We start from the raw sequence: 22,659 nt of genomic DNA, 5'->3' as shown, positions 1-22,659 counted from the left end.
GTATGCCAGCTGTTGTACTGTACTACTGTACTTTTCAAGGTACTGTACTATAAAGTTAAAAATGTTTATTTTTTTGTGTGTTTGCTTTTTATGTATTATTTGTGTGAAAAGTATTATAAACCTGTTATAGTACAGTACTATATAGCCGATTGTGTTAGTTGGGTACCTAGGCTAACTTTGTTGGACTTAACGAACAAATGGAAGTTATGAAAGCGCTCTCGGAAAGGAACTCATTAGTCTGTAGGGGACTTACTCTGCCTCATTGCCCTGGCCTTCTGCTCAGAACTCTGTCCACTCAGCTCCACCTCACCATCCCCGTCTGTTTCTTTCAGGCCAGCACTGGGACACAGACATTCACGGCTCCTTTTGTCTCAGAGGAGACAGTGATGAGCCATGGTGACCTGGGCCGGTCCGGGTCACCACCATACAGCCTGGCTTTCTCCGTGGCTCATCAGGCCCAGTCAGCTCACACCCAATATCCCCCTGTTCAGAACTTGGGGCCACATGTGAAGAGGGACATTATCTAACTAGAGTTCCTGTCCATAGGAAACAGGATGATAAGAAAATCCTAACCATGTCAGAGGAGAAGTGGTTGGGGAAACCAGGGCTGTATCTTGGGGAAGAGTAGGCTTGAAGGGGGAGACAGTGTCCATCATCACTGACTCCAAATATTTGATGGACTATTGAGTAAACAAACAAACAATCCCCCCAAAAAAACAAAAACTCTTTGGGAAAGTATGAGGATCAGTAGGTAGAGACTGCAAGGTGGCATATTTGGGCTAAATATATGAGGAGAAATTAGCTAACTATTAGAGCTGTTTATAAGTGGTATATACTATTTGGAGATATGGAGAGATCTCTATTCTTAGAGGCTGGGTGTTCTTTTGTTGGGATGTTATGCAGGGGACTCATATGAATTGAGTATTTGAGGTGAGGTATCAAACCGTAATTAATTTATACCTACTGGCCAAACTTTTGGCAGGATTTGTCGTTGGAAATGTTGTGAAGGGCCTCACACTACTGAATGAGTGTTGTCTTAGATGCTTCTGAAGTCACTTTAAGCCAGGATAGGTCATAGTTCTGATCCTGTGGCTTCCGAGTCCACACTCACAGTGGCCACTCAATGCCTCCAAGTGCTTCTGGCCACAACTCAACTCTTAGGAAGATGATCTTTGTTTTATGGGGAAGCCTGATTCCTTCAGGCCGGTTGGGTCCCTAAGTCCATATGTCATTATTTCTATCCCATCTTTTTCATTTCCGCCTCCTAGTCTCTTAAAAACCAGGCTTTGTGTCCACCCAGAGCTAATCCCACTACCTGCAACTCATTCTTTCCCATGTCTTCCAGGTCCTGGAGAAGGGAGAAAAGATTTCTTATTTTTTCCTTTCTTTATGTATATATATATATATATATATATATATATATATATATTAGGGTTTTCATCTCCTCTCACCCTAACTCATACTCATATCCTTTGTCTTAAAAAATCTGGAATTAATCCTACTCTCTAAAGACCCTTTCTTTACCATCAATTCCCTGTGTCGTCTCTACCCACGTTCCTACCTTCTCATCTCTTGCTTTTCTCCCTGTAGTCTAGAAGCGGACCTCATTACTCCCTTGGAACAGTTCTCTCCCACTTGCACTCTGATGTTGCTTTCTGCTTTCTCAGATACGATCCTGATGTTGGTCTATGTCCCCTTCCCAAATCTGGCTCCCCCTCCCGTTTCTGCTTCGTATAGCCACCTCGTATATTCAGTACATTATCTAAGTCTTGGTTTTTCTCTCTCAAACTGCTGTTCAGATTTGTACTTTTCTCTTAATTTCTAACATCAGTCAAGTCTCCTATGATCTCCTACCAGGATTAATGCAGCAGCTCCAGCTGGTCTCTGTTCTTCACTCAGATTTCCTTTATCCTATTTATGGCTGTCTCCTTGATCTTCCTAAAACCCCACATCCATTGTGTCACTCAGGACCCACCGTGGCTCCCCACTGCCCACCATGTTAAGACAGAACTCCTCTGCCCCCTCCGTTTTAAGGCTCTTCAGGGCCTGGCTCCACCCACTTTCTTTTTATTCTTTCTGAACTCACACCCTGTCCTGGACAGCCAGGCCCTTTGCACTTTCCCTCCCTCCATGGTAACTGCTCCTTTTGTGATTTTTCTCCCAGGATTTTCCTTCCCTAGAATGTTTCCTTTACCATCAGGATCCCAGTCAAACGCCACTGCCTTCATGAAGCCTTTTTCAACCACCCAGAACCCCCTTCTCTGAATGCCCGGTAAACTGGGAGTGAGTACCATTCATTTTGTGGTGAGTTGCTTCTTAATGGTCTGTTTTTGTAAATGGTTGTTTAGTTCTTGCAGAGGTCATGTCTTATGCTTCTTCTGAGTCCTCACAATTCACACAATGAACTTTTAGGGGTTGCTCAACAACCTTTTATTGATAACTTGACTTGGAATTTTCAGTTCTAATCCAATTAGAGTCCTGGTTAGAGGCTTGGATTTTTGTAGCCTTTGAGAACAACGGAGATGGGAGAAGGGGCTGAACTTGGAATTGGAGGCCATGGGGATGGATTGCTGCCAGAAGGGCCAGTAAAAACGAGCAACATATAAGATAAAGGCCAGGGAACTTGGGCAATAGTAAATGCCAGAGAGAGAATGGGCTTTTCCTCCCTGGAGACCTTCCAACCTGGGAAGAACAACCATTGTGTGAAGTTGCCCAGAGAAGGGGGCAGCCTACATAAGCCTAGCTTCTCATCTTTTGAAGAAGATGAACTGAATATATGACATAAGAGGTCAGACTGCAATTAATTTATGATGATTGGCCAAATTGTTGGTGGGACTTGCCTCTGAGACATGACAGTAGAACGCAGTCCAACAGTTATGACCTCCATGGGGCCCAGTAGCGAGATAGAGCTGCAACAGAGGCTGCAGCAGCTGGGCCCAAGTTAGACAGGTAAGAGCATAGGCCTGGAGCAGGTGAAGTGGAGGGAGGCAGGGAGGCCATGTAAGGAAGTAGGAGGGCTTGCTTCGCTTTCTGTGGGAGAAATAAGAACTGCTTTTCCGCACGATTCTAATCTTAGGGAGTGGTTGGCATCAGGTTATTTTTGCAATGATTTAGTCTGATATTGTGTTTAATACACTCCATTTCAATGGCTATTTTATGCCCGAAGTGTGGTAAATTGGATCTTCTGTTGGGGCACTTCGGGCAGGTCTGATTGCCATTGGGAATGATCTCCCATATGACAAACAACAAGGGAAAGTATGTCTCCTCTTTGGAGTAACAGCACCTGGCTGAGCAGAGAAATAACTGAGCAGATGCAGTCGTCGGAGAGGCAACACTTGGATGATCTTCTTAGTTCCAAGAGTTATAAAAATGTTGCTAAATTTATATCCTAGCCTTTAGCCCTATAATTGGAGTTAATGAAAGGACCAATAAACTCCATGTACCAAATAGTGGAATATTTGGCAAAACAGGTTTTAGGAAATGTGCTATAAGAGAACCCTGGAAATAAATTGGCAAAGGCTAAGAAGCAGACTGGATATTATGTTCTGGTAAAACTATTAATGCAACAGAGCTTATAGAGATGGTTTTGCTCTACTTAGTGGAACTGCCATAAAAATCTGTACAGAAAACGTGACCACGTGTGGGGTTCTCGTGGAGGAATGAAAAGGAATGCGGCCCATGGGGAACATTTAGGAGCTGTTGTGTGTTCCTTGATGGAGGTGTTATGGTGACTGCTGATGGAGGGGAGTAGAGCTCAGAATGGGGGGGATCTGTCTTATTTTTATTAGTTCAAAGATGGTTTTCCTAGATGTCATTACAGGGGAGATTTCTACCGGACAATAGATGATTATGCTGTCACTGGATAAGAGCCTATGTTGATTAATCTAGACAAGAAAAATAATCCTTCACCCTCACGTTGTACTATGTTTTGTTAACTTTAAAAACACTTTCGCTCTATTTATCACATTTTTTTCCTGACTGCTCTGTGAACTAGGACAGGCATCATTATTAAGATTTTCCAGATGAGGAAACTGAAGTCCTGAGAAATTGATTTCAGGTCACCTGAGTGGTGAGGGGCAGCGTGGACCAGAGGCAGTGCGCCAGCCCTCTGCCCTCCTCCTTGGCTAGCGGGGAATTCTGCAGCTCAGGCCTAGAACGTGGGGCCTGGTCCTGCTGCACGCCCACTGCCCTCAGGGGCTGCTCGGGGCCAAGGTACCTGCGGTGCCGTTGTAGCCTCCTATGCGGAGTTTGTACAGGCTTCTGCTGCCCTCGACAGAGAACTTGTCGTAGTAGGCGAAGGCGGCGTCCTGGCCGTCACGCATGTCTATGCGCAGCTCGTAGCGGCCCTGGGACGTGATCCCGTGTATGTTGTCCAGCCCTGTGGAGGAGAGCAGAGAACACAGTCAGCCTGGCCTCAGTGGCTTTGGAAATGGGAAGCAAAATGTGACTGTGGCCTCAAAACAGATGTTCTGGGAAAGAGGAGGGGTACTGGGATTGCTTTTGCCTTCAGTCCTTCCCAGGTTGTTATCAAACAGATCCTACCAGACTGAATTTCCTCCTGCAAAAAGACCAGACCAGTTCTGCTGATGAGTTCCCACCGCAGGTCAGCTCAGGGGTCCTACCATCGATCTAGTCATGACCCAGTACCGGACAAGCCCTGAGCCTCAAGATTCCGGGCCCTGTCCCCCGCCACCTCCCACTCCAAACTATGGTGTTAGTTGAAGATGACAAGAGGCATCACTTGGGTGTGAATTCTTTGGTGTGAGTGATAGGAAGCAAGAGGTAGAAACACTGATCAGAGTAATTCACAGTAGGCCCTCGGGGTCCAGGATATCCTACCATCTCCTAGTAGCCTGGGAGGGGGTTCCATCCACCTTTAATTACACTGCTCTTTGTTCTCTCAGCCTCCAGCCCTCCTGAGGCTCCCATAACTGGGTCAGAGAATATTGTCACCTGTCTCCTAACTCCAGTTCCTTTCTCTCTAATCTACTTGCTATATCTTGCACTGCTACGTCTTCACTCATCTTTCTGGGCAGTTACCCTCCCTCACCCACTCTCTCCCTGGCCTCTAAGCTTCCCAGGCCTTGGTCTAATAGATTCTTGTAAGGTGCAGACCCCATGAGTCCAGAGTGAGGCAGAGCCCAGCTCTGCCTTGGTGATATTTTCTCATATGTATTTTCTTGTCTCTCTGCCCTGGATGGCTGTGCTCTGGGACTTTCTGATTCTGACTACCTGCCCATACTTTGAACCGCTCCCCTTGCATTGCTGGTGATCTCTGAGTCCTCCTGATTTCTACCTGCTTACTGAACTGGGGTCCTCTTGCTTTACTGTGTCATTTGATATCTATCAGAGTACACCATGACTTAGAATAAAAAAATCTGCCGAGATGGAAGGGAATCTCGAGATTACTTAGGCTAGTCTCTGTGTTGTGGAAAGGGAGGCTGAAGTCCAGAGAAGTGAAATGACTGGCTGAGGGTCACCTCGATGTCTCTGTTTCCCTATCCTGTTTGAGAGTTCAAGCTTTATGTTAGTTATATGTTGAAAGCTGTGTGCTATTTGCTGCGTGCCGGGTTGCTCTTACCCTAGGCTTGTGCTTGCGCGGATATGGTGGATCCTGGCGGCGCCCTGCCCGGATGCCCTTTATTTTTTAATTTTTTACTGTTTTTATTTTGAAGAAGGGAGATGTTACAGCATGTTTTCTAGTATAAGATGTATAGGGGAAAACTCAATGAAGAAGTAGAGAGAAGAGAGAATTGTCAGAGGGGGAAGAATGGTCCTTCAAAGGCAAGTGGAAATAGGAGGCAGCACACATCTGGAGAGTTTGGTTAGATCACAGACAGTCCAGATGCCCTTTAATTGGACAGTGGACATAGCCCCCAGCCGCCAACAACTCACAGCTGCCTCCTTCTTGGATCATTGCCCTTGACCGAACAGGGGTTGCTCTACTCTGGAAGTTACCTGCTCCCTCCCCCATGCCTTGGGGCAGACCTCCATCAATACCTGATGAGGAGGTACCAAATCCCAGCCCCCTTGCCCCACTGGGGGCCAATCTGAGGAGCAGTTTATGCTCCAGAGCTTCCCTGAGGATCAGACTGAAGCTAATCTCCCACCAAGATCACACTGTTGCATTTTTTTCCCCTGCTCTATGCTGTTTCCCTCATTCCCCTTCTGAGAGCACTCCCCTGATAAATCACTTGAACAAGAACCCCTGTCTCAGGCTTTGCTTCTAGGGAGCCCAACTTACAACATAAACCATGGGTCAGAGTGTTACCCCTAACCTGAGTATTGTCACCGAACTACACATCAGCAGGCCGGGCTTCTATTTAAGAGCCCTCCCCGGCTCCCTATTACCTATGGCATTGAGTCAAACCTTCTCTTCCCCACTTTAGGTACCACAACACGCCTCTGTTCAACGCACCTTCCCTCATTTTCTTCTTTCCCTGAGCTGCATCTTTGCTCTGGTTGGATGGTTTTTCCATTGTCCCGTTTGCACATGTCAAAAGGATCCCTGCCTTCCCTCTTTTCTTGTGTGCTTCCCTCCTGCATTCTTCTTACTCATCCCTCAATGCCTTCTCCAGGAAGCTGGCTCTTCCTTCTCTGAGTATCTGCAGCCTTCTTGTCAGTAGCTCATAGATTAGTACAGTGTTTCCCAATGTGGGAGGGCATCTCTGATGATATGAGAAGTATTGGGGAATAAGGACTAAATAACTTTGGACAGGTAGGGAGAAAGGTATTTCCAAATTCTCTCTTTTTCTTAATAGATTAAGGGGAAACCTTAACCCTGATCCTAACGGGAACTCTCCGTTTGGATCTTGTACTTCGTGGTTTACACCCAACGCTTTCTAATCTCCATTTTTAGTACCAGCAACACAGCAACAGCTGGCATTTAATAATATATATACTGTTTTCTTTTCATTGCATTTATTTTTGAGACTCCCTTTTATTTATGGCACATGATGACTAGCTTTCCATTTTTGGCACTGCTGTAAAGTTTCTTTCACAAAACCGTAGATTTCTTTAAAAAAACAAGCGAGATATAGAAAAGTCAAGTGCGTGATAGTTCAGATATTTCCCAGATATGGTAAAAATTGTGAACGTGGTGTACTGTAGCTGAGGTTTGGGAAACATGAGCACTGTCTGCTATGGGCGCATTGATTCCTCTGCTTTATACTTATCTCCCAAGCTGTTTGTAAACTCTTAGAAGGTAAGGATATTTTCCTATTTACCTGACTTCTCTTTCAATGTTTTTATGTGATTTTTACCTTATATTTTTTATTATGTGCAACAGCAAATACAGATCTGGGCATCTAATAGGCACTCAATACATTCTTATTAATTGATTGATTGATTGATTGATTGATTGTTATCTACACTTTAGGTACCTACTATCCCCGGCCACTGTGATAGGTAATGAGGTTAAAAATGAATATGGTTTGGTCCCAGCCCTGAAAGAAGTTTCCATAGTATAGTCAAGAGAGACAGAAAGGAAAATGGACACTGATTTGGACCACAGAAGAGAAAGTAGTTAATTCTCCCACAGGCAAAGGGTGAGAAAAATGGGTAGGATAGGTCCTATGGAGGAAGAAGAGGTTAGCTGGGCCTTTGAATATGCACAGAGCACAGCAAGGTGTACGGGGGAGGGGGAGAGTTGGATGGCAGAGCGTTCCTTGCAGAGGAAACATTAGTGATCGTAAGGGTTTGGAGTTTGGGGTGGGGAGGGATAAATTGGGAATTTGGGATTAACAGGTACACACTACTATATATAAATAGATAAACAACAGGACTTACTTACAGCACAGGGAACTATATTTAATATCTTGTAATAACCTATAATGGAAAAGAATCTTAAAAAGTGTGTGTATGTGTGTGTGTGTGTGTGTGTGTGTGTGTGTGTGTGTGTGTGTGTGTGTATATATATATATATATATAAAAAACACTGAGTCACTTTGCTCTACACCTGAAACATTATAAATCAACTATACTTCCATAAAAATAGTGCTTGGGGACTGGTGTCGGTTGCGGGGTGCAGAGAAGAGCAGCAGGGCTCTTGGAGGTGGGGCGTAGGCCCAAGACGAGGGCCTTGTACCACAGCCAAGGTGTTTAGTCTTCACGTGCTGGTGATGGGGAGTGGTTTAAAAGCTCCACAAATGGGGTTATAGCCGTTGCTCAGATCTGGGAATGAGGGAGATGATTCTCCTGGCCATGTGGACAATGGGTGGTCCAGGAGGCAGGAAGGCCAGTGAGGGGTTGTTACATGAGCGTCCAGGAGAAAGATGTTGAGGCTAAGCGGGATAGTGACAGGGGAGAGAGAGAGGAGACCACGAATACAGAATACAGTTATCCACCTTTCCCCTGCCTCCCTTTATAATCACTGTGAAAATCCAACCAAGAGGGAGACGCAGGGAAAAATAAATTTACTGCTTTCTAGGATTGGCTTCACTGCCATCTGCCTGGGTCAGGTGTGTGTTTACCTTCTCACACTAGTTCAGTTCTCAAGCTACACCTCCTGCTTGTGTCAGACCTCTAGGAAATTGCCGGTCACCTCTAATGTCATTTTCATTTTTTCCCTTCCCGTCCCAAGTCAGTAATAACATTCTCCCAAGGAACTAGAGCCGAGTGACTGTCTCATTTCTCTTCCGACCTGCGGGCGGGCTGGCTGGTGTCTGGCTCCTGAGAGATGACCAGCCGTCCTGTTGCTCCCTCTGCCCCCTCCCCTCACCAGGCAGCTCTCTCCCTTTGTAAAAGTTGCCTCATGTCAAGACCCATCAGCATAAGAGACTATTAATGAGGATGGGAAGAGACAGAGCAAAGAGGAAAACACCACAACAAGATAGAAACAGATCAATAGTGGAGCCTAACAGAGCAAGAAGTACTGAAAGCAATTCACGAGCTGTCAGCTTCTCAACGGACGCAGGGTTCCTGATAATCCCAGGTGGACACAGAGAGGAGAAGGATGGACAAAGAACTGGAGCTGCATTCCAAGGGAAACAAAAAGGAGGCGTTACCCAGCCAAAACTCATCCTCCAGGTTCCCGAAGCCAACGCGGTACTCAGCCCATTTCCGGAAAAAATCAGTTTGGCCATTCTGCCGCCTCTGGAATACCTGTGAAGAGAAAGAGGGGAAATGAAGAAAATGCTAAGGAAAATAAACTCTAACGAGTAAAACTGCTATAACTGGGTTTTATATCTGCAGTGACAAAGATTCTCAGATTAAGCACCACTGCAGTACGGAGCTCGGTATTTGCACAGCAGTCGTAGGAGATGCTCAGAGCCCTTCTCTGAAGCGCAGTGGCGCCTGATGAATAGGCCAGGGTGTAATGTTGACACTTATTTGCACCCCTGCGACGTAGAAAGGATACGAAGCCCCCAACTAGTCAAGGGAAATAGGCTTGGCTCTCAAATTAATCTTTTTGCACCACAGAATGCAGTAGAAAGCCTTTCTCACCAGAAGAATGGGACCAACTTCAGATCAGCTAGGAGCTGTCATCATCCTATTTCAGGCAAAGCAATTGCATATCATTCACCTCCCGAACTGTTTAAGTGCTAATTTCATTTACCCTCCAATACATCAGCCTCGACTTCAATTTCCAATTAGGCTTTAAGAAGAAGGCACATATATGTCAGAAACATAAAAGAAAATGCTTTCCAAGAGTGGCTGTTACGAGCACAGCCACCATTTAACTCCATTCAACAACCATCCATTTTGCACTGTGAAAAATCCAGCGCTGTGTGTTGGTGCTGGAGGAGGGATCCGCAGGAGGAGGGTGGGTGGAGGGGCTGGGTTTCCATCTGCCCTGACTGAGCTAATGCTGCTCCGCTTTCTGGCCGGGCTGCCGGAACTCGCCCATCTGTGTAGTGGCCTGTACTGATGTGTGAGGCCATTCGCCAGGCTGCCCTTCCTCTTCTTTCTGTACTGCCCTATCACACATGGGAGGAGGGTGGTGACAGGAAATGGTGTCTCTCTTTTCCCCACCACTTCTCCTCCCTGAAGGCTAGGACAGCTCTGGGGAAGAACCAGAGAGGCCAGGGAAGGATGGGGACGGGGGTGGCCTTGGTAACTAGAGGGGGCTATCCGGGTTCTTCCCCTCATCTGCTCCGCCATATGCAATTCTCCAATAGAAAGATCCTAATCATCTCCCCATAGAGACTCACCTCCTCCTGCAGGGGACTCATCTCCTCTCTTTCTTTATTATTTCCACAGTCTTCATCAGGCAAGACCCCTGGACCTCTCTGAGCCACTACTCCCTTTCCCTCCTGCATGAGCTCTCCCCACAGAAGGAGCAGTTTTCCTGGGGCTCCCTCACTGGGCTGGGCCACTGCAGCCTCGATATTCTTATTCCTTCCTCTGCCTCACCAAACCTCTGGGCTGCTGAGCAAGGCCCTGAGGACAATGCAAAGCCCCAGGTTGGGCATGAGGGGAGTGGGTGAAAGGATGGCCAGAGGATGGTGACGTGTAGATGGATGGGTGCTGAGCCAGGTGGACTGAAGCACCCACGATGCTGCTGGGCAGGGAGAACAGCTGCAGGTACTCACAATCCAGCCACCCCCGTCGGTCGTCATATCGCAGTACACCTGTAACTTCCGGCTTAGCTCTCCATTGAGGAAGATGGTGTAAACCCCGCTCAGAGTGTCTCCGTTCATCAAATGCTGGGCACAGTCTTGAGGATGAGGGAAGACCCGGCCCCCTGCACAAAAAAAGAGGCAATTTCCAGAAAGGGTCCTTCCTCCCACTATGCATAAGAGCCCCTTGGATCAGAGAACAGTTTAGAAGGTCTCACGGTACTTCATCAAGAACTGTAAGAAATCCTCACTGTGTATGAATCCTGCATCATCTTGCATTCCCTCTTTTCAACTGATGTTGGGTTTATCAGACAGTATACAGTTTTACAGGATCTGAGGACCAAAGAGCTGTGTTCACTGTGTGGCTCCCCCATTCACCTACTTGTTTAGCTTAGGCAAATAGCCTGACTTCCTGGCATCATCTTTTTATCAGAAAGATGGGGATAATAAAAATATTCATCCACCAAGGGTGAAGGTATGTTAATGTACCTAGTAATTGGTTACTTAGGCGATGATTACAGAAGCATGGAGCACATTAAAACACCGCAGAGTCCACCTTTCAAAAGAACAAGGGGGATTAAGCACAGCTGTCCGCCGGAGTGCCCAAACAAGCTTAGCTTAGCGTTATCAAGAAGATGGATATCTATTCCTCCTGCAAAATAATCTCCTGATTGCACTAAACAATCAAATGGCCATGTTTTACAGTTCAGTTTAAGTTTAAGGAGAGGGCAGAGGAAATAAATTGCTGCTCATCTTTCAGAGAGAACAGCCCTATTTGTAGAACAATATCTAATTAGCCGAAAGAAAAGCTTAAATCATGTGTCTTGAAGAGTTTAGCTTCAGGGCAGATTTTAATGCTTAACAGGCAAGCCAGAAAGCAAAGGTCCCCTGGGAGGAGCTCTGCTGGACTGCAGGAGCTGATGGAGCAAGTTAAAGGCAGAGCTTGGCACAGGAGGAAAAGTGGTTTGGGTGCTCTGTAAATATATGATCTCTGGGTCAATGGAAAGTGTGGTGCAGTTGATGTGGTTCTGCATCCTTGAAGGGTAGCAGAGCTAGGAAGAGAGGTGGGGTAGGGACTTCATGGGACCTACAGTGCTCCCTAGTGGCAGAACTAGTGCACTGCAGGTGTGACAGAGCTGGGGGCGGTGGGGGGGGGGCCCTTGGAGAGTCAGCCGGTGGGCCAGAGCAAGTGGCAGCATAATGCCACACAAGGGAGGTAACATAGCAACCTCACCGAAGCATCCTGTGTTAGGGGGAGGTTGTAGGGGTTCGGTAGACTTTATGCAAGGCCCCTCTCGGAGATGTGTTAACTCCTCTTGCACAAGGACGGTCCAGCTTGCTTGCACACCATGGTCAAGGGTCGCTCGCATTTCAGGTAGTTTAGAACAAGGCACCCCCTGCTTCAGGCATACACCAGGGAATAACAATATATTCCTATAGAACTAGTATTTTACCAAGTGTGCTTTTATTTCCATTTAATTCTTGTAAGAAACATGAGAGGAAGGCAGATTGTTATAGATTGAAGTCTTATTTTACAGGGAAGGAAGCTGTACTCAGAAAGATCGCATGACTTCCTCCATTCACTTGAACTCAAGTTTTCAGACCCCGAGTCAAGTGCTCCTTGAACTTTACTAAAACAGGGGATATAACATATGATTCAGTTTACTGGATCTATATCTGTCCAGATGGCAAATGATTAACTAAAATCTATATTTATCTTATAAGCATATAAAGCCCCAGAGGTTAAAGGTACCTCAAAAAGTTCTATGTTCACATTAAATATCTTAACCCTCTCAACACCTATTTCCTTCATAGCTGCAGAAAAGCTCTCAACTTTCATCTCCAGCCTGTCCTAGATCTCGGTAGAGTTCCTGATCCCACCTGTACCTAGAGGGTCCAATTACGTTTCGGGGGTAGGTGTGGGTGAGTGCCTTCTCTCTCCCTGTTGCTTTGGGAGCACAGTGATTATTTCCTGGCTTCCAGGCCATTCTCTAGCGGATCTTTGGAGCAACCATCCTGTCTGTCTTCCTTTCTCCCCTCTTTTCTCACTGCCTGAGTTTCTCATTTTAGATCAATACAAAACATGCTTGGTCTTCAGCTCACTCCTACCTTATGCGCTAATAGCCCTTTCTCCTGAATCAACTCAGTGCCGTAAAGGGGCCAGAACCCCAAATTTCTTCCCAATATCCAACATGTCCTCCACAGAACATCTTCTCCCAAACCTCAAAACGACAACCTCATCCAAATACACATACAAAACCAAATGAAACTTTAGAACAGACAAATAAATAATCTTATACAGGCTTCTTCACATTAATAAGATCAATTATTTAATTTTTCTATTACAGATACTTTCTAAAGGCTCAAACATATTAGTTGCTTTAAAGGTAGAACTACCAAAAACAAATATAGGAAAATGAGATGGTTTGCTCTGGAGGAGAGAGGTTTTTAAATATCTGAAGGGTGGTCATATGCCATGTGTAAAATAGGTAGCCAGTGGGAACCTGCTGTATAGCGCAGGGAGCTCAGCTCTGTGCTCCGTGGTGACCGAGATGGGTAGGATGGGGGAGGGTGGGAGGTCCAAGAGGGAGGGGATATATGTACACACATAGCTGATTCACTTCACTGTACAGCAGAAACTAACAACATTGTAAAGCAACTGTACCTCAATAAAAATAATTTTTTTAAAAAAGGGATCCATTTTTATAAAGTCAGAAAACGGGAATAAAATCAACTTAAGAAAAAAGTGTGACCTAAGGAGTGTCACAAGTTCTGATGGGGGCTTCCCTGGTGGCGCAGTGGTTGAGAGTCTGCCTGCCGATGCAGGGGACACGGGTTCATGCCCCGGTCCAGGAAGATCCCACATGCCGCGGAGCGGCTAGGCCCGTGAGCCATGGCCACTGAGCCTGCGCGTCCGGAGCCTGTGCTCCACAACGGGGGAGGCCACAACAGTGAGAGGCCCGCGTACCGCAAAAAAAAAAAAAAAAAAAAAAAAGTTCTGATGGGCTGAAGGTCTCAGAGTGCACCTTGGGAGAGAAGGGGTCGTGTTTTCTTCCTTCTGGGCCTTCACGTTGGACTGGTCGGCGGAGGCACTCACCAGATGTGTGGGGACTGATGCATAGTTGCTGGGTGTGCTTGCCTTACCTCTGACGAATGGCAAGGCCACCTGGTGGTTTAGAGATTCCACTTATCATAATTTAGTCTGTGGCATTAATGGAAAGATGATCAAAAGCATTTTTCTTATGCAGAATATCCGCAGCGGCAATATTCACATCTTGGGAACTTGGAGACGACATTTATCGTGAAACCACGCTTCTCCACCCGCCTCCGACCCTTAACACTGTAGAAGTTTTACCTCATACCACCAATCCATGACCATTATTCCTTTTCACCTGAGGAGAGGAAGTAGGCTCACTAATTGTTCCCAAGCCGGGGACTATTAAAATTCAGGTTCCTGGGTTCTGCAGCAGATCTACTGAATCAGAATGCTGGGGGGTAAGTGTCAGGAATCAGTGTTTCACCAGAGCTCTTCAGATGAGCCTGAAGACCAGCTGGACTTGAACTCCACTCTTTCTCCAGTATGTTTCCCTCTCCTCAGAGAGTGCAGAGGTGGAGCTGGTTAGCTAGACTGCGCCCCAAGGGGTGTGATGGTCTGTTTTCCCTGCTGAGATCCATATGGCAGGGTGGATAAATAGACCGAGTGTCTGTCTGCCTGTCTCTCCCCCTCCTTCCCCTCTTTCCTTATTTTCTTTCCCTTTCTCCTTTTCCTTCTCTCTCCCTTTCCTTCCCTCTCTTTCTCAGTAAGCATGCCTTGAGTGGGCTGGTGCCAAGATGTAAATTGAGTGAGAGGGGATACGAGACTCTATCCTTGAGTTTAAGCCTTGTGTTCCAGTTTTTAACATTAGGTTCTCCTCTGGGGTTATTGGACTCAGGCTTAGCTAATAATAAAGAATACACTGATTCCCAGTCTGCTTTATTCATTGCATGTATACTGTGGCTTCATACATTTTTAAGAGATAGGGCAGTTTTCAGGCATCCCTAGCTCTCTGGATGTTATCCCATCTAATATCATCAAAAACTCACCTTTAATCCTAACATAGATCATCCCAGTAATTTTTCCCAAGGCAGAAATTTTAGGATGAAGAGAAAAACTGGAAGGCTTTTCTTCCCTTCTCCTTTGATACAATTACTAGGGTCTGACCTGACAAAGAGGCTTCTTTTCCCCTGCCCCCCTGCTTTTTGTTTGTTTGTTTGTTTTTTTTAATGCAGGCTGTGATGATTACCATGTTAACAGGAAAGCAATGCCAAGTGATCGGTACACTGAAATGTCTCATGGTTAAGCATCTCTAGATGTAATTGGGAGCTCAACAGGGCCGGGGCACTCACTGGAAGAATTGCTCAGAAATTGGTTTGGGTTGGGCATCCGGAGGCTGAATGCTGAGTAGAGGGAAGTGAGCTATATGACACACAGTGCCCATGGAGAGCCCCCAGCCAGCTGGGAGTGAAGGGAGAGACTCTTTCTGTCCCTTACTTGCTTTGTGTTCTTGAATGTGGTCTTTAAAGTGGTCAGAGTTAATGGTTTTGGAAAGTATCTGCCCACTGCCCACTCTTAATGGCCTTAGCATCAGGACCGAAACCATGATATCAGTGTTTCTCTCTGAAAACAACCTTAGCAAGTCTCTCTGCAACTGCAGAGAAAAGGGTGCTGCTCCACACCTCTGGCCACCCACACTTACATTTTTTTCACAGAAGTGGGTTTGTGGGTAGCAGGGTTTTGAGAGTGAGTCTGAGGCTGTGGACAGGGAAAAGTTATCTGTTTAGTCCACATGGGCTGTCAAACCTAACACCTTAGCCTCCTTCACAGCATCTTCCAGTTCATTTACCTGTTCATTCTTTTGTGTATTTATTCAACAAACATATAGGAAGTGTCTGTTGGGGGTCTAAATACTGGGCTAACAGATTGGAATACAAGGAAGAAAAAGACACAGTTCCATCTTTCAGGTTGCTGACACTCTGGTGGAAGAAATAGAACAATATAACCCCAAGTTCTAAGTACTCTGGAAAAGAGATAAACATAGGGAGGTATCAAAACATGGGAGTGGGCATGCAATGAATTCTCGGGCTGGTGAGGGTAGGGTGAGTGGTGGAGCCTGGTATGGGGCAGAGATTAGCAAATGCTAATCAGAAAGTGCTTCTTAATTTAGGAACTGATGTAGAAGTTAACCACAAATTGGTGGAAGAGAGGTGTTCTAGGTCTGTGCAAAACATGGCCTATATAGGAAACTGCAGGTTTAGTTCCTCAACAAGAGGAAGAGCTGGGTTGGATGGATAAGGGAGAGTTTTGGGGAGATAAGAGGGACTGGATCATGCCATTTAAGGAGGTGGACCTTCTCCTGAAGGAAACAGGGTGAAGAGTCCTGATGGACTTTAAGCTCAAGTTTTTAGAAAGATCATTCTCACTGTAGTGTAGAGAACAAATTAGATGAGGGTGAGAGTGGAGGTAAGACCCCATTCAGGAGGTAGCAGTGGGAATCAAGGTAGAGAGGTAACAAGAGTCTTTAAGGAGTCAATGAACACATAGAATTAACTGAGCAGTAGACAGCTTGAGTGTCTCTATCTTAAGCAGAGTTGCTGAGGAAGGTCTTAAGCACGGCAGACCACCTGCCTTCTACCCACAAAGGACAAATGCAACAGGCTTCCAAATCTTTCCTTCGAATTTACCTGACTATTGCTTGGATTTACTTATATCAGGAGACCCAATTCCATGGCAGATTAATTGATCACAGACTGGTAGCTTCCAGCCTGGCCCCTCTCTGTGTCTCTTGATTTACTATGGCAAGGAGAGTGTTGGGTTATGGTAAAGCCTCCTACTTGGTCTTTTCTTGCTATTCTGGCTCCACTTGCATCTTTTCTCCATATTTTAACCAGAGTAATCTTTCAATAATGTACATGTGATACTATCTCATCCTTTTTCTCACTTGCTGAAAACCCTCCAATAGCTTCTCCAGTGCAACAGCTCCGATTGCAATGGCTTCCTGCAATTAGAATAAAAACTAAAGTCCTGAACACATCCTGTAACTTCCTGCATGCTCTGACTCTGCCTTGCACTCCTCCCACTTTCTCACTTTTATTTTTTTCATTTATTTTAAAAATTATTTTATTTATTTATTTATTTATTTTTTGGTAATGTTGCCAATATTTTTTAAAATTTTATTTTATTATTTTTTTATACAGCAGGTTCTTATTAGTTATCTATTTTATACTATTTATACTATTATATATACTATTTATATATTAGTTATCTATTTTATATCTAATATATATATTAGTTATCTATTTTATATTATATTTTATACATATTAGTGTATATATGTCAATCCCAATCTCCCAGTTCATCCCACCACCACTGCCACCACCCCCTGCCCTGCTTTCCCCCCATGGTGTCCGTACGTTTGTTCTCTACAACTGTGTCTCTATTTCTGCCTTGCAAACCGGTTCATCTGTACCATTTTTCTAGATTCCACATATATGTGTTAATATATGATATTTGTTTCTCTCTTTCTGACTTACTTCACTCTGTATGACAGTCTCTAGGTCATCCACTACAAATGACCCAATTTCGTTCCTTTTTATGGCTGAGTAATATTCCATTGTATATATGTACCACATCTTCTTTATCCATTTGTCTGTCTGTCGATGGGCATTTAGGTTGATTCCATGACTTGGCTATTGTACATAGTGCTGCAATGAACCTTGGGGTGCATGTGTCTTTTGGAATTATGGTTTTCTCTGGGTATATGCCCAGTAGTGGGATTGCTGGGTCACATGGTAATTGTATTTTTAGTTTTTTAAGGAACCTCCATACTGTTCTCCATAGTGACTGTATCAATTTATATTCCCACCAACAGTGCAGGAGGGTTCCCTTTTCTCTACACCCTCTCTAGCATTTGTTGTTTGTAGATTTTCTGATGATGCCCATTCTAACTGGTGTGAGGTGAAACCTCATTGTAATTTTGATCTGCATTTCTCTAATAATTAGTGATGTTGAGCAGCTTTTCTTGTGCCTCTTGGCCATCTGTATGTCTTCCTTGGAGAAATGTCTATTTAGGTCTTCTGCCCATTTTTTGATTGGGTTGTTTGTTTTTCTAATATTGAGCTGCATGAGCTGCTTGTATATTTTGGAGATTAATCCTTTGTCTCTTGATTTGTTTGCAAATATTTTCTCCCATTCTGAGAGTTGTCTTTTCATCTTCTTTATAGTTTCCTTTGCTGTGCAAAAGCTTTTGTTTCATTAAGTTCCATTTGTTTATTTTTGTTTTTATTTCCATTACTCTAGGAGGTGGGTCAAAAAAGATATTGCTGTGATTTATGTCAAAGAGTGTTCTTCCTATGTTTTCCTCTAAGAGTTTTATAATGTCTGGGCTTACATTTAGGTCTTTAATCCTTTTTTTTTTTTTTTTTTTGCGGTACACGGGCCTCTCACTGTTGTGGCCTCTCCCGTTGCAGAGCACAGGCTCCGGACGTGCAGGCTCAGCGGCCATGGCTCATGGGCCCAGCCACTCCGCGGCATGTGGGATCTTCCTGGACCGGGGCACGAACCCATGTCCCCTGCATCAGCAGGCAGACTCTCAACCACTGCACCACCAGGGAAGCCCTAATCCATTTTGAGTTTATTTTTGTGTATGGTGTTAGGGAGTGTTCTAATTTCATCCTTTTACATGTAGCTGTCCAGTTTTCCCAGCACCACTTATTGAAGAGACTGTCTTTTCTCCATTGTATATTCTTGCCTCCTTTGTCATAGATTAGTTGACCATAGGTGTGTGGGTTTATCTCTGGGCTTTCTATCCTGTATAATTGATCCATATTTCTGTTTTTGTGCCAGTACCATATTGTCTTGATTACTGTAGCTTTGTAGTATAGTTTGAAGCCAGGGAGTCTGATTCCTCCAGCTCTGTTTTTTTCCCTGAAGATTGCTTTGGCTATTCGGGGTCTTTTGTGTCTCCATACAAATTTTAAGATTTTTTGTTCTAGTTCTGTAAAAATTGCCATTGGTAATTTGATAGGGATTGCATTGAATCTGTAGATTGCTTTGGGTAGTATAGTCATTTTCACAATATTGATTCTTCCAATCCAAGAACAAGGTATATCTCTCCATCTGTTAGTGTCATCTTTGATTTCTTTCATCAGTGTCATAGTCTTCTGAGTACAGGTCTCTTACCTCCTTAGGTAGGTTCATTCCTAGGTGTTTTATTCTTTTTGTTACAATGGTGAGTGGGATTGTTTCCTTAGTTTCTCTTTCTGATCTTTCATTGTTAGTGTATAGGAACGCAAGAGATTTCTGTGCATTAATTTTGTATCCTGCAACTTTACCAAATTCATTGATTAGCTCTAGTAGTTTTCTGGTGGCATCTTTAGGGTTATCTATGTATCTGCAAACAGTGATAGTTTGATTTCTTCTTTTCCAATTTGTATTCCTTTTATTTCTTTTTCTTCTCTGATTGCCATGGCTAGGACTTCCAGAACTATGTTGAATAATAGTGGCTAGAGTGGATATCCTTGTCTTGTTCCTGATCTTAGAGGAAATGCTTTCAGTTTTTCACCTTTGAGAATGATGTTTGCTGTGGGTTTGTCATATATGGCCTTTATTATGTTGAGGTAGCTTCCCTCTATGCCCACTTTCTGGAGAGTTTTTATCGTAAATGAGTGTTGAATTTTGTCAAATTTTTTTCTGCATCTATGGAGATGATCACGTGGCTTTTTTTCTTCAGTTTTTTAATATGGTGTATCACATTGATTGATTTGTGTATATTGAAGAAGGCTTGCATCCCTGGGATAAATCCCACTTGATCATGGTATTTGATCCTTTTAATGTGTTGTTGGATTTGGTTTGCTAGTATTTTGTTGAGGATTTTTGAATCTATATTCATCAGTCATATTGGTTTGTAATTTTCTTTTTTTGTAGTATCTCTGTCTGGTTTTGGTATCAGGGTGATGGTGGCCTCGTAGAATGAGTTTAGGAGTGTTCCTTCCTCTGCCCTTTTTTGGAAGAGTTTGAGAAGGATGGGTGTTAGCTCTTCTCTAAATGTTTGATAGAATTCACCTGTGAAGCCATCTGGTCCTGGACTTTTCTTTGTTGGAAGATTTTTTTTAATTTATTCATTTTTATTTGTTTTTGGCTGCGTTAGGTCTTTGTTGCTGTGTGCAGGCTTCTCATTGCCATGGCTTCTCTTGTGGCGGAGCGTGGGCTCTAGGTGCACAGGCTCAGTAGTTGTGGCTCACAGGCTCTAGAGTGCAGGCTCAGTAGTTGTGGTGCATGGGCTTAGTTGCTCCGCGGCATGTGGGATCTTCCCAGACCAGGGTTTGAACCCGTGTCCCCTGCATTGGCAGGCAGATTCTTAACCACTGGGTCACCAGGGAAGCCCATGTTAGAAGATTTTTAATCACAGTTTCAATTTCATTACTTGTGATTGGTCTGCTCATATTTTCTATTTCTTCCTGGTTCAGTCTTGGAAGGTTATACCTTTCTAAGAATTTGTCCATTTCTTCCAGGTGTCCATTTTATTGGCATAGAGTTGCTTGTAGTAGTCTCTTATGATGTTTTGTATTTCTGTGGTGTCCGTTGTACCTTCTCCTTTTTCATTTCTAATTTTATTGATTTGAGTCCTCTCCTTTTTCTTGATGAGTCTGGCTAAAGGTTTATCAATTTTGTTTATCTTCTCAAAGAACCAGCTTTTAGTTTTATTGATCTTTACTATTGTTTTCTTTGTTTCTATTTCATTTATTTCTGCTCTGATCTTTATGATTTCTTTCCTTCTACTAACTTTGGGTTTTGTTTGTTCTTCTTTCCCTAGTTTCTTAGGTGTAAGGTTAGATGGTTTATTTGAGGTGTTTCTTGAGGTAGGATTGTATTGCTATAACCTTCCCCTTTGAACTGCTTTTGCTGCATCCCATAGGTTTTGGATCATTGTGTTTTCATTGTCATTTGGCTGCGTTGGGTCTTTGTTGCTGTGCGCAAGCTTCTCATTGCCGTGGCTTCTCTTCTGGCGGAGCATGGGCTCTAGGCGCACGGGCTCAGTAGTTGTGGCTTACAGGCTGTAGAGCGCAGGCTCAGTAGTTGTGGTGCACAGGCTTAGTCTCTAGGTATGTTTTGATTTCCTCTTTGATTTCTTCAGTGGTCTCTTGGTTATTTAGTAACGTATTGTTTAGCCTCCATATGTTTGTGTTTTTTACGTATTTTTCCCTGTAATTTACTTCTAATCTCATAGCATTGTGGTTGGAAAAGATCCTTGATATGATTTCAAATTTCTTAATTTTACCAAGGCTTGATTTGTGATCCAATATGTGATCTATCCTGGAGAATGTTCCATGTGCACTTGAGACGAAAGTGTAATCTGCTGTTTTTGGATGGAATGTCCTATAAATATCAATTAAATCTATCTGGTCTATTGTGTCATTTGGTTGGAGCATTTAATGCATTCACATTTAAGGTAATTATCAATATGTATGTTCCTATTACCATTTTCTTAATTGTTTTGGGTTTGTTTTTGTAGGTCCTTTTCTTCTCTTGTGTTTCCCACTTAGAGAAGTTCCTTTAGCATTTGTCATAGAGCTGGTTTGGTGGTGCTGAATTGTCTTAGCTTTTGCTTGTCTGTAAAGCTTTTGATTTCTCCATCAAATCTGAATGAGATCCTTGCCAGGTAGAGTAATTTTGATTGTAGCTTCTTCCCTTTCATCACTTTAAATATATTGTGCCACTCCCTTCTGTCTTGGAGAGTTTCTGCTGAGAAATCAGCTGTCAACATTATGGGAGTTCTTTTGTATGTTATTTGTCATTTTTCCCTTGTTGCTTTTAATAATTTTTCTTTGTCTTTAATTTTGTTCAATTTGATTGCTATGTGTCTCGGCATGTTTCTCCTTGGGTTTATCCCGCCTGGGACTCTCTGCTTCCTGGACTTGGGTGGCTATTTCCTTTCCCATGTTAGGGAAGTTTTCAACTATAATCTCTTCAAATATTTTCTTGGGTCCTTTCCCTCTCTCTTCTCCTTCTGGGACACCTGTAATGCGAATGTTGGTGCGTTTAATGTTGTCCCAGAGGTCTCTTATGCTGTCTTCACTTCTTTTCATTCTGTTTTCTTTATTTTGTTCTGCTGCAGTGAATTCCATCAGTCTGTCTTCTAGGTCATTTATCTGTTCTTCTGCCTCAGTTATTCTGCTATTGATTCCTTCTAGTGTATTTTTCATTTAATTTATTGTATTGTTCATCTCTGTTTGTTTGTTGTTTAATTCTTCTAGGTGTTTCTTCTTTAATTCTTCTAGGTCTTTGTTAAACATTTCTTGCATCTTCTCGATCTTTGCCTCCATTCTTTTTCCGATGTCCTGGATCATCTTCACTATCATTATTCTGAATTCATTTTCTGGAAGGCTGCCTACCTCCACTTCATATAGTTCTTTTTTTCTGGGGTTTTATCTTGCTCCTTCATCTAGTACGTTGTCCTCTGCCTTTTCATTTTGTCTATATTTCTGTGAATGTGGTTTTCATTCCACAGACTGCAGAATTGTAGTTCTTCTTGCTTCTGCTGTCTGCCCTCTGGTGGATGAGGCTATTTAAGAGGCTTGTGCAAGCTTCCTGATGCGAGGGACTGGTGGTGGGTAGAGCTGGGTGTTGCTCTGGTAGACAGAGCTCAGTAAAACTTTAATCTGCCTGTCTGCTGATGCGTGGGGCTGAGTTCCCTCCCTGTTGGTTGTTTGGCCTGAGGCGACCCAGCACTGGAAGCTACAGGCTCTTTGGTGGGACTAATGGTGGACTCCAGGAGGGCTCATGCCAAGGAGTTCTTCCCAGAGCTTCTGCTGCCAGTGTCCTTGTCCCTGTGGTGAGCCACAGCCACCCCCTGCTTCTGCAGGAGACCCTCCAACACTAGCTGGTAGATATGGTTCAGTCTCCTATGGGGTCACTGCTCCTTCCCCCTTGGTCCTGATGTGCACAGTACTTTGAGTGTGCCCTCCAGGAGTGGAGTCTTTGTTTCCCCTGGTCCAGTCTAAGTCATGCAAGCAAATCCCGCTAGCCTTCAAAGTCTGGTTCTCTGGGAATTCCTCCTCCCAT

The 22,659-nt window shown here is 44.1% G+C and overlaps 1 protein-coding gene across 1 annotated transcript in view; it reads right to left on the bottom strand.

Annotated features, from left to right (window-relative positions):
* Positions 1-22,659, bottom strand: part of TNR (tenascin R) — a gene marked incomplete at both ends in the record, with an annotated part of 83,466 nt that overhangs the window by 1,666 nt on the left and 59,141 nt on the right. The window contains 3 exons of the mRNA XM_082834436.1: positions 4,217-4,378; positions 9,006-9,102; positions 10,533-10,684. Of these exons, the coding sequence (XP_082690562.1) occupies positions 4,217-4,378; positions 9,006-9,102; positions 10,533-10,684 (411 nt within the window). The remainder of the gene's footprint in view (positions 1-4,216; positions 4,379-9,005; positions 9,103-10,532; positions 10,685-22,659) is intronic.

This window comes from Leucopleurus acutus, assembly GCF_964270905.1.
Source record: "Leucopleurus acutus genome assembly, chromosome: 2".
NCBI classification, from domain to species: domain Eukaryota; kingdom Metazoa; phylum Chordata; class Mammalia; order Artiodactyla; family Delphinidae; genus Leucopleurus; species Leucopleurus acutus.
The sequence above is the reverse complement of the archived record's forward strand: the minus strand, read 5'-3'. Positions and strand labels throughout refer to the sequence as shown.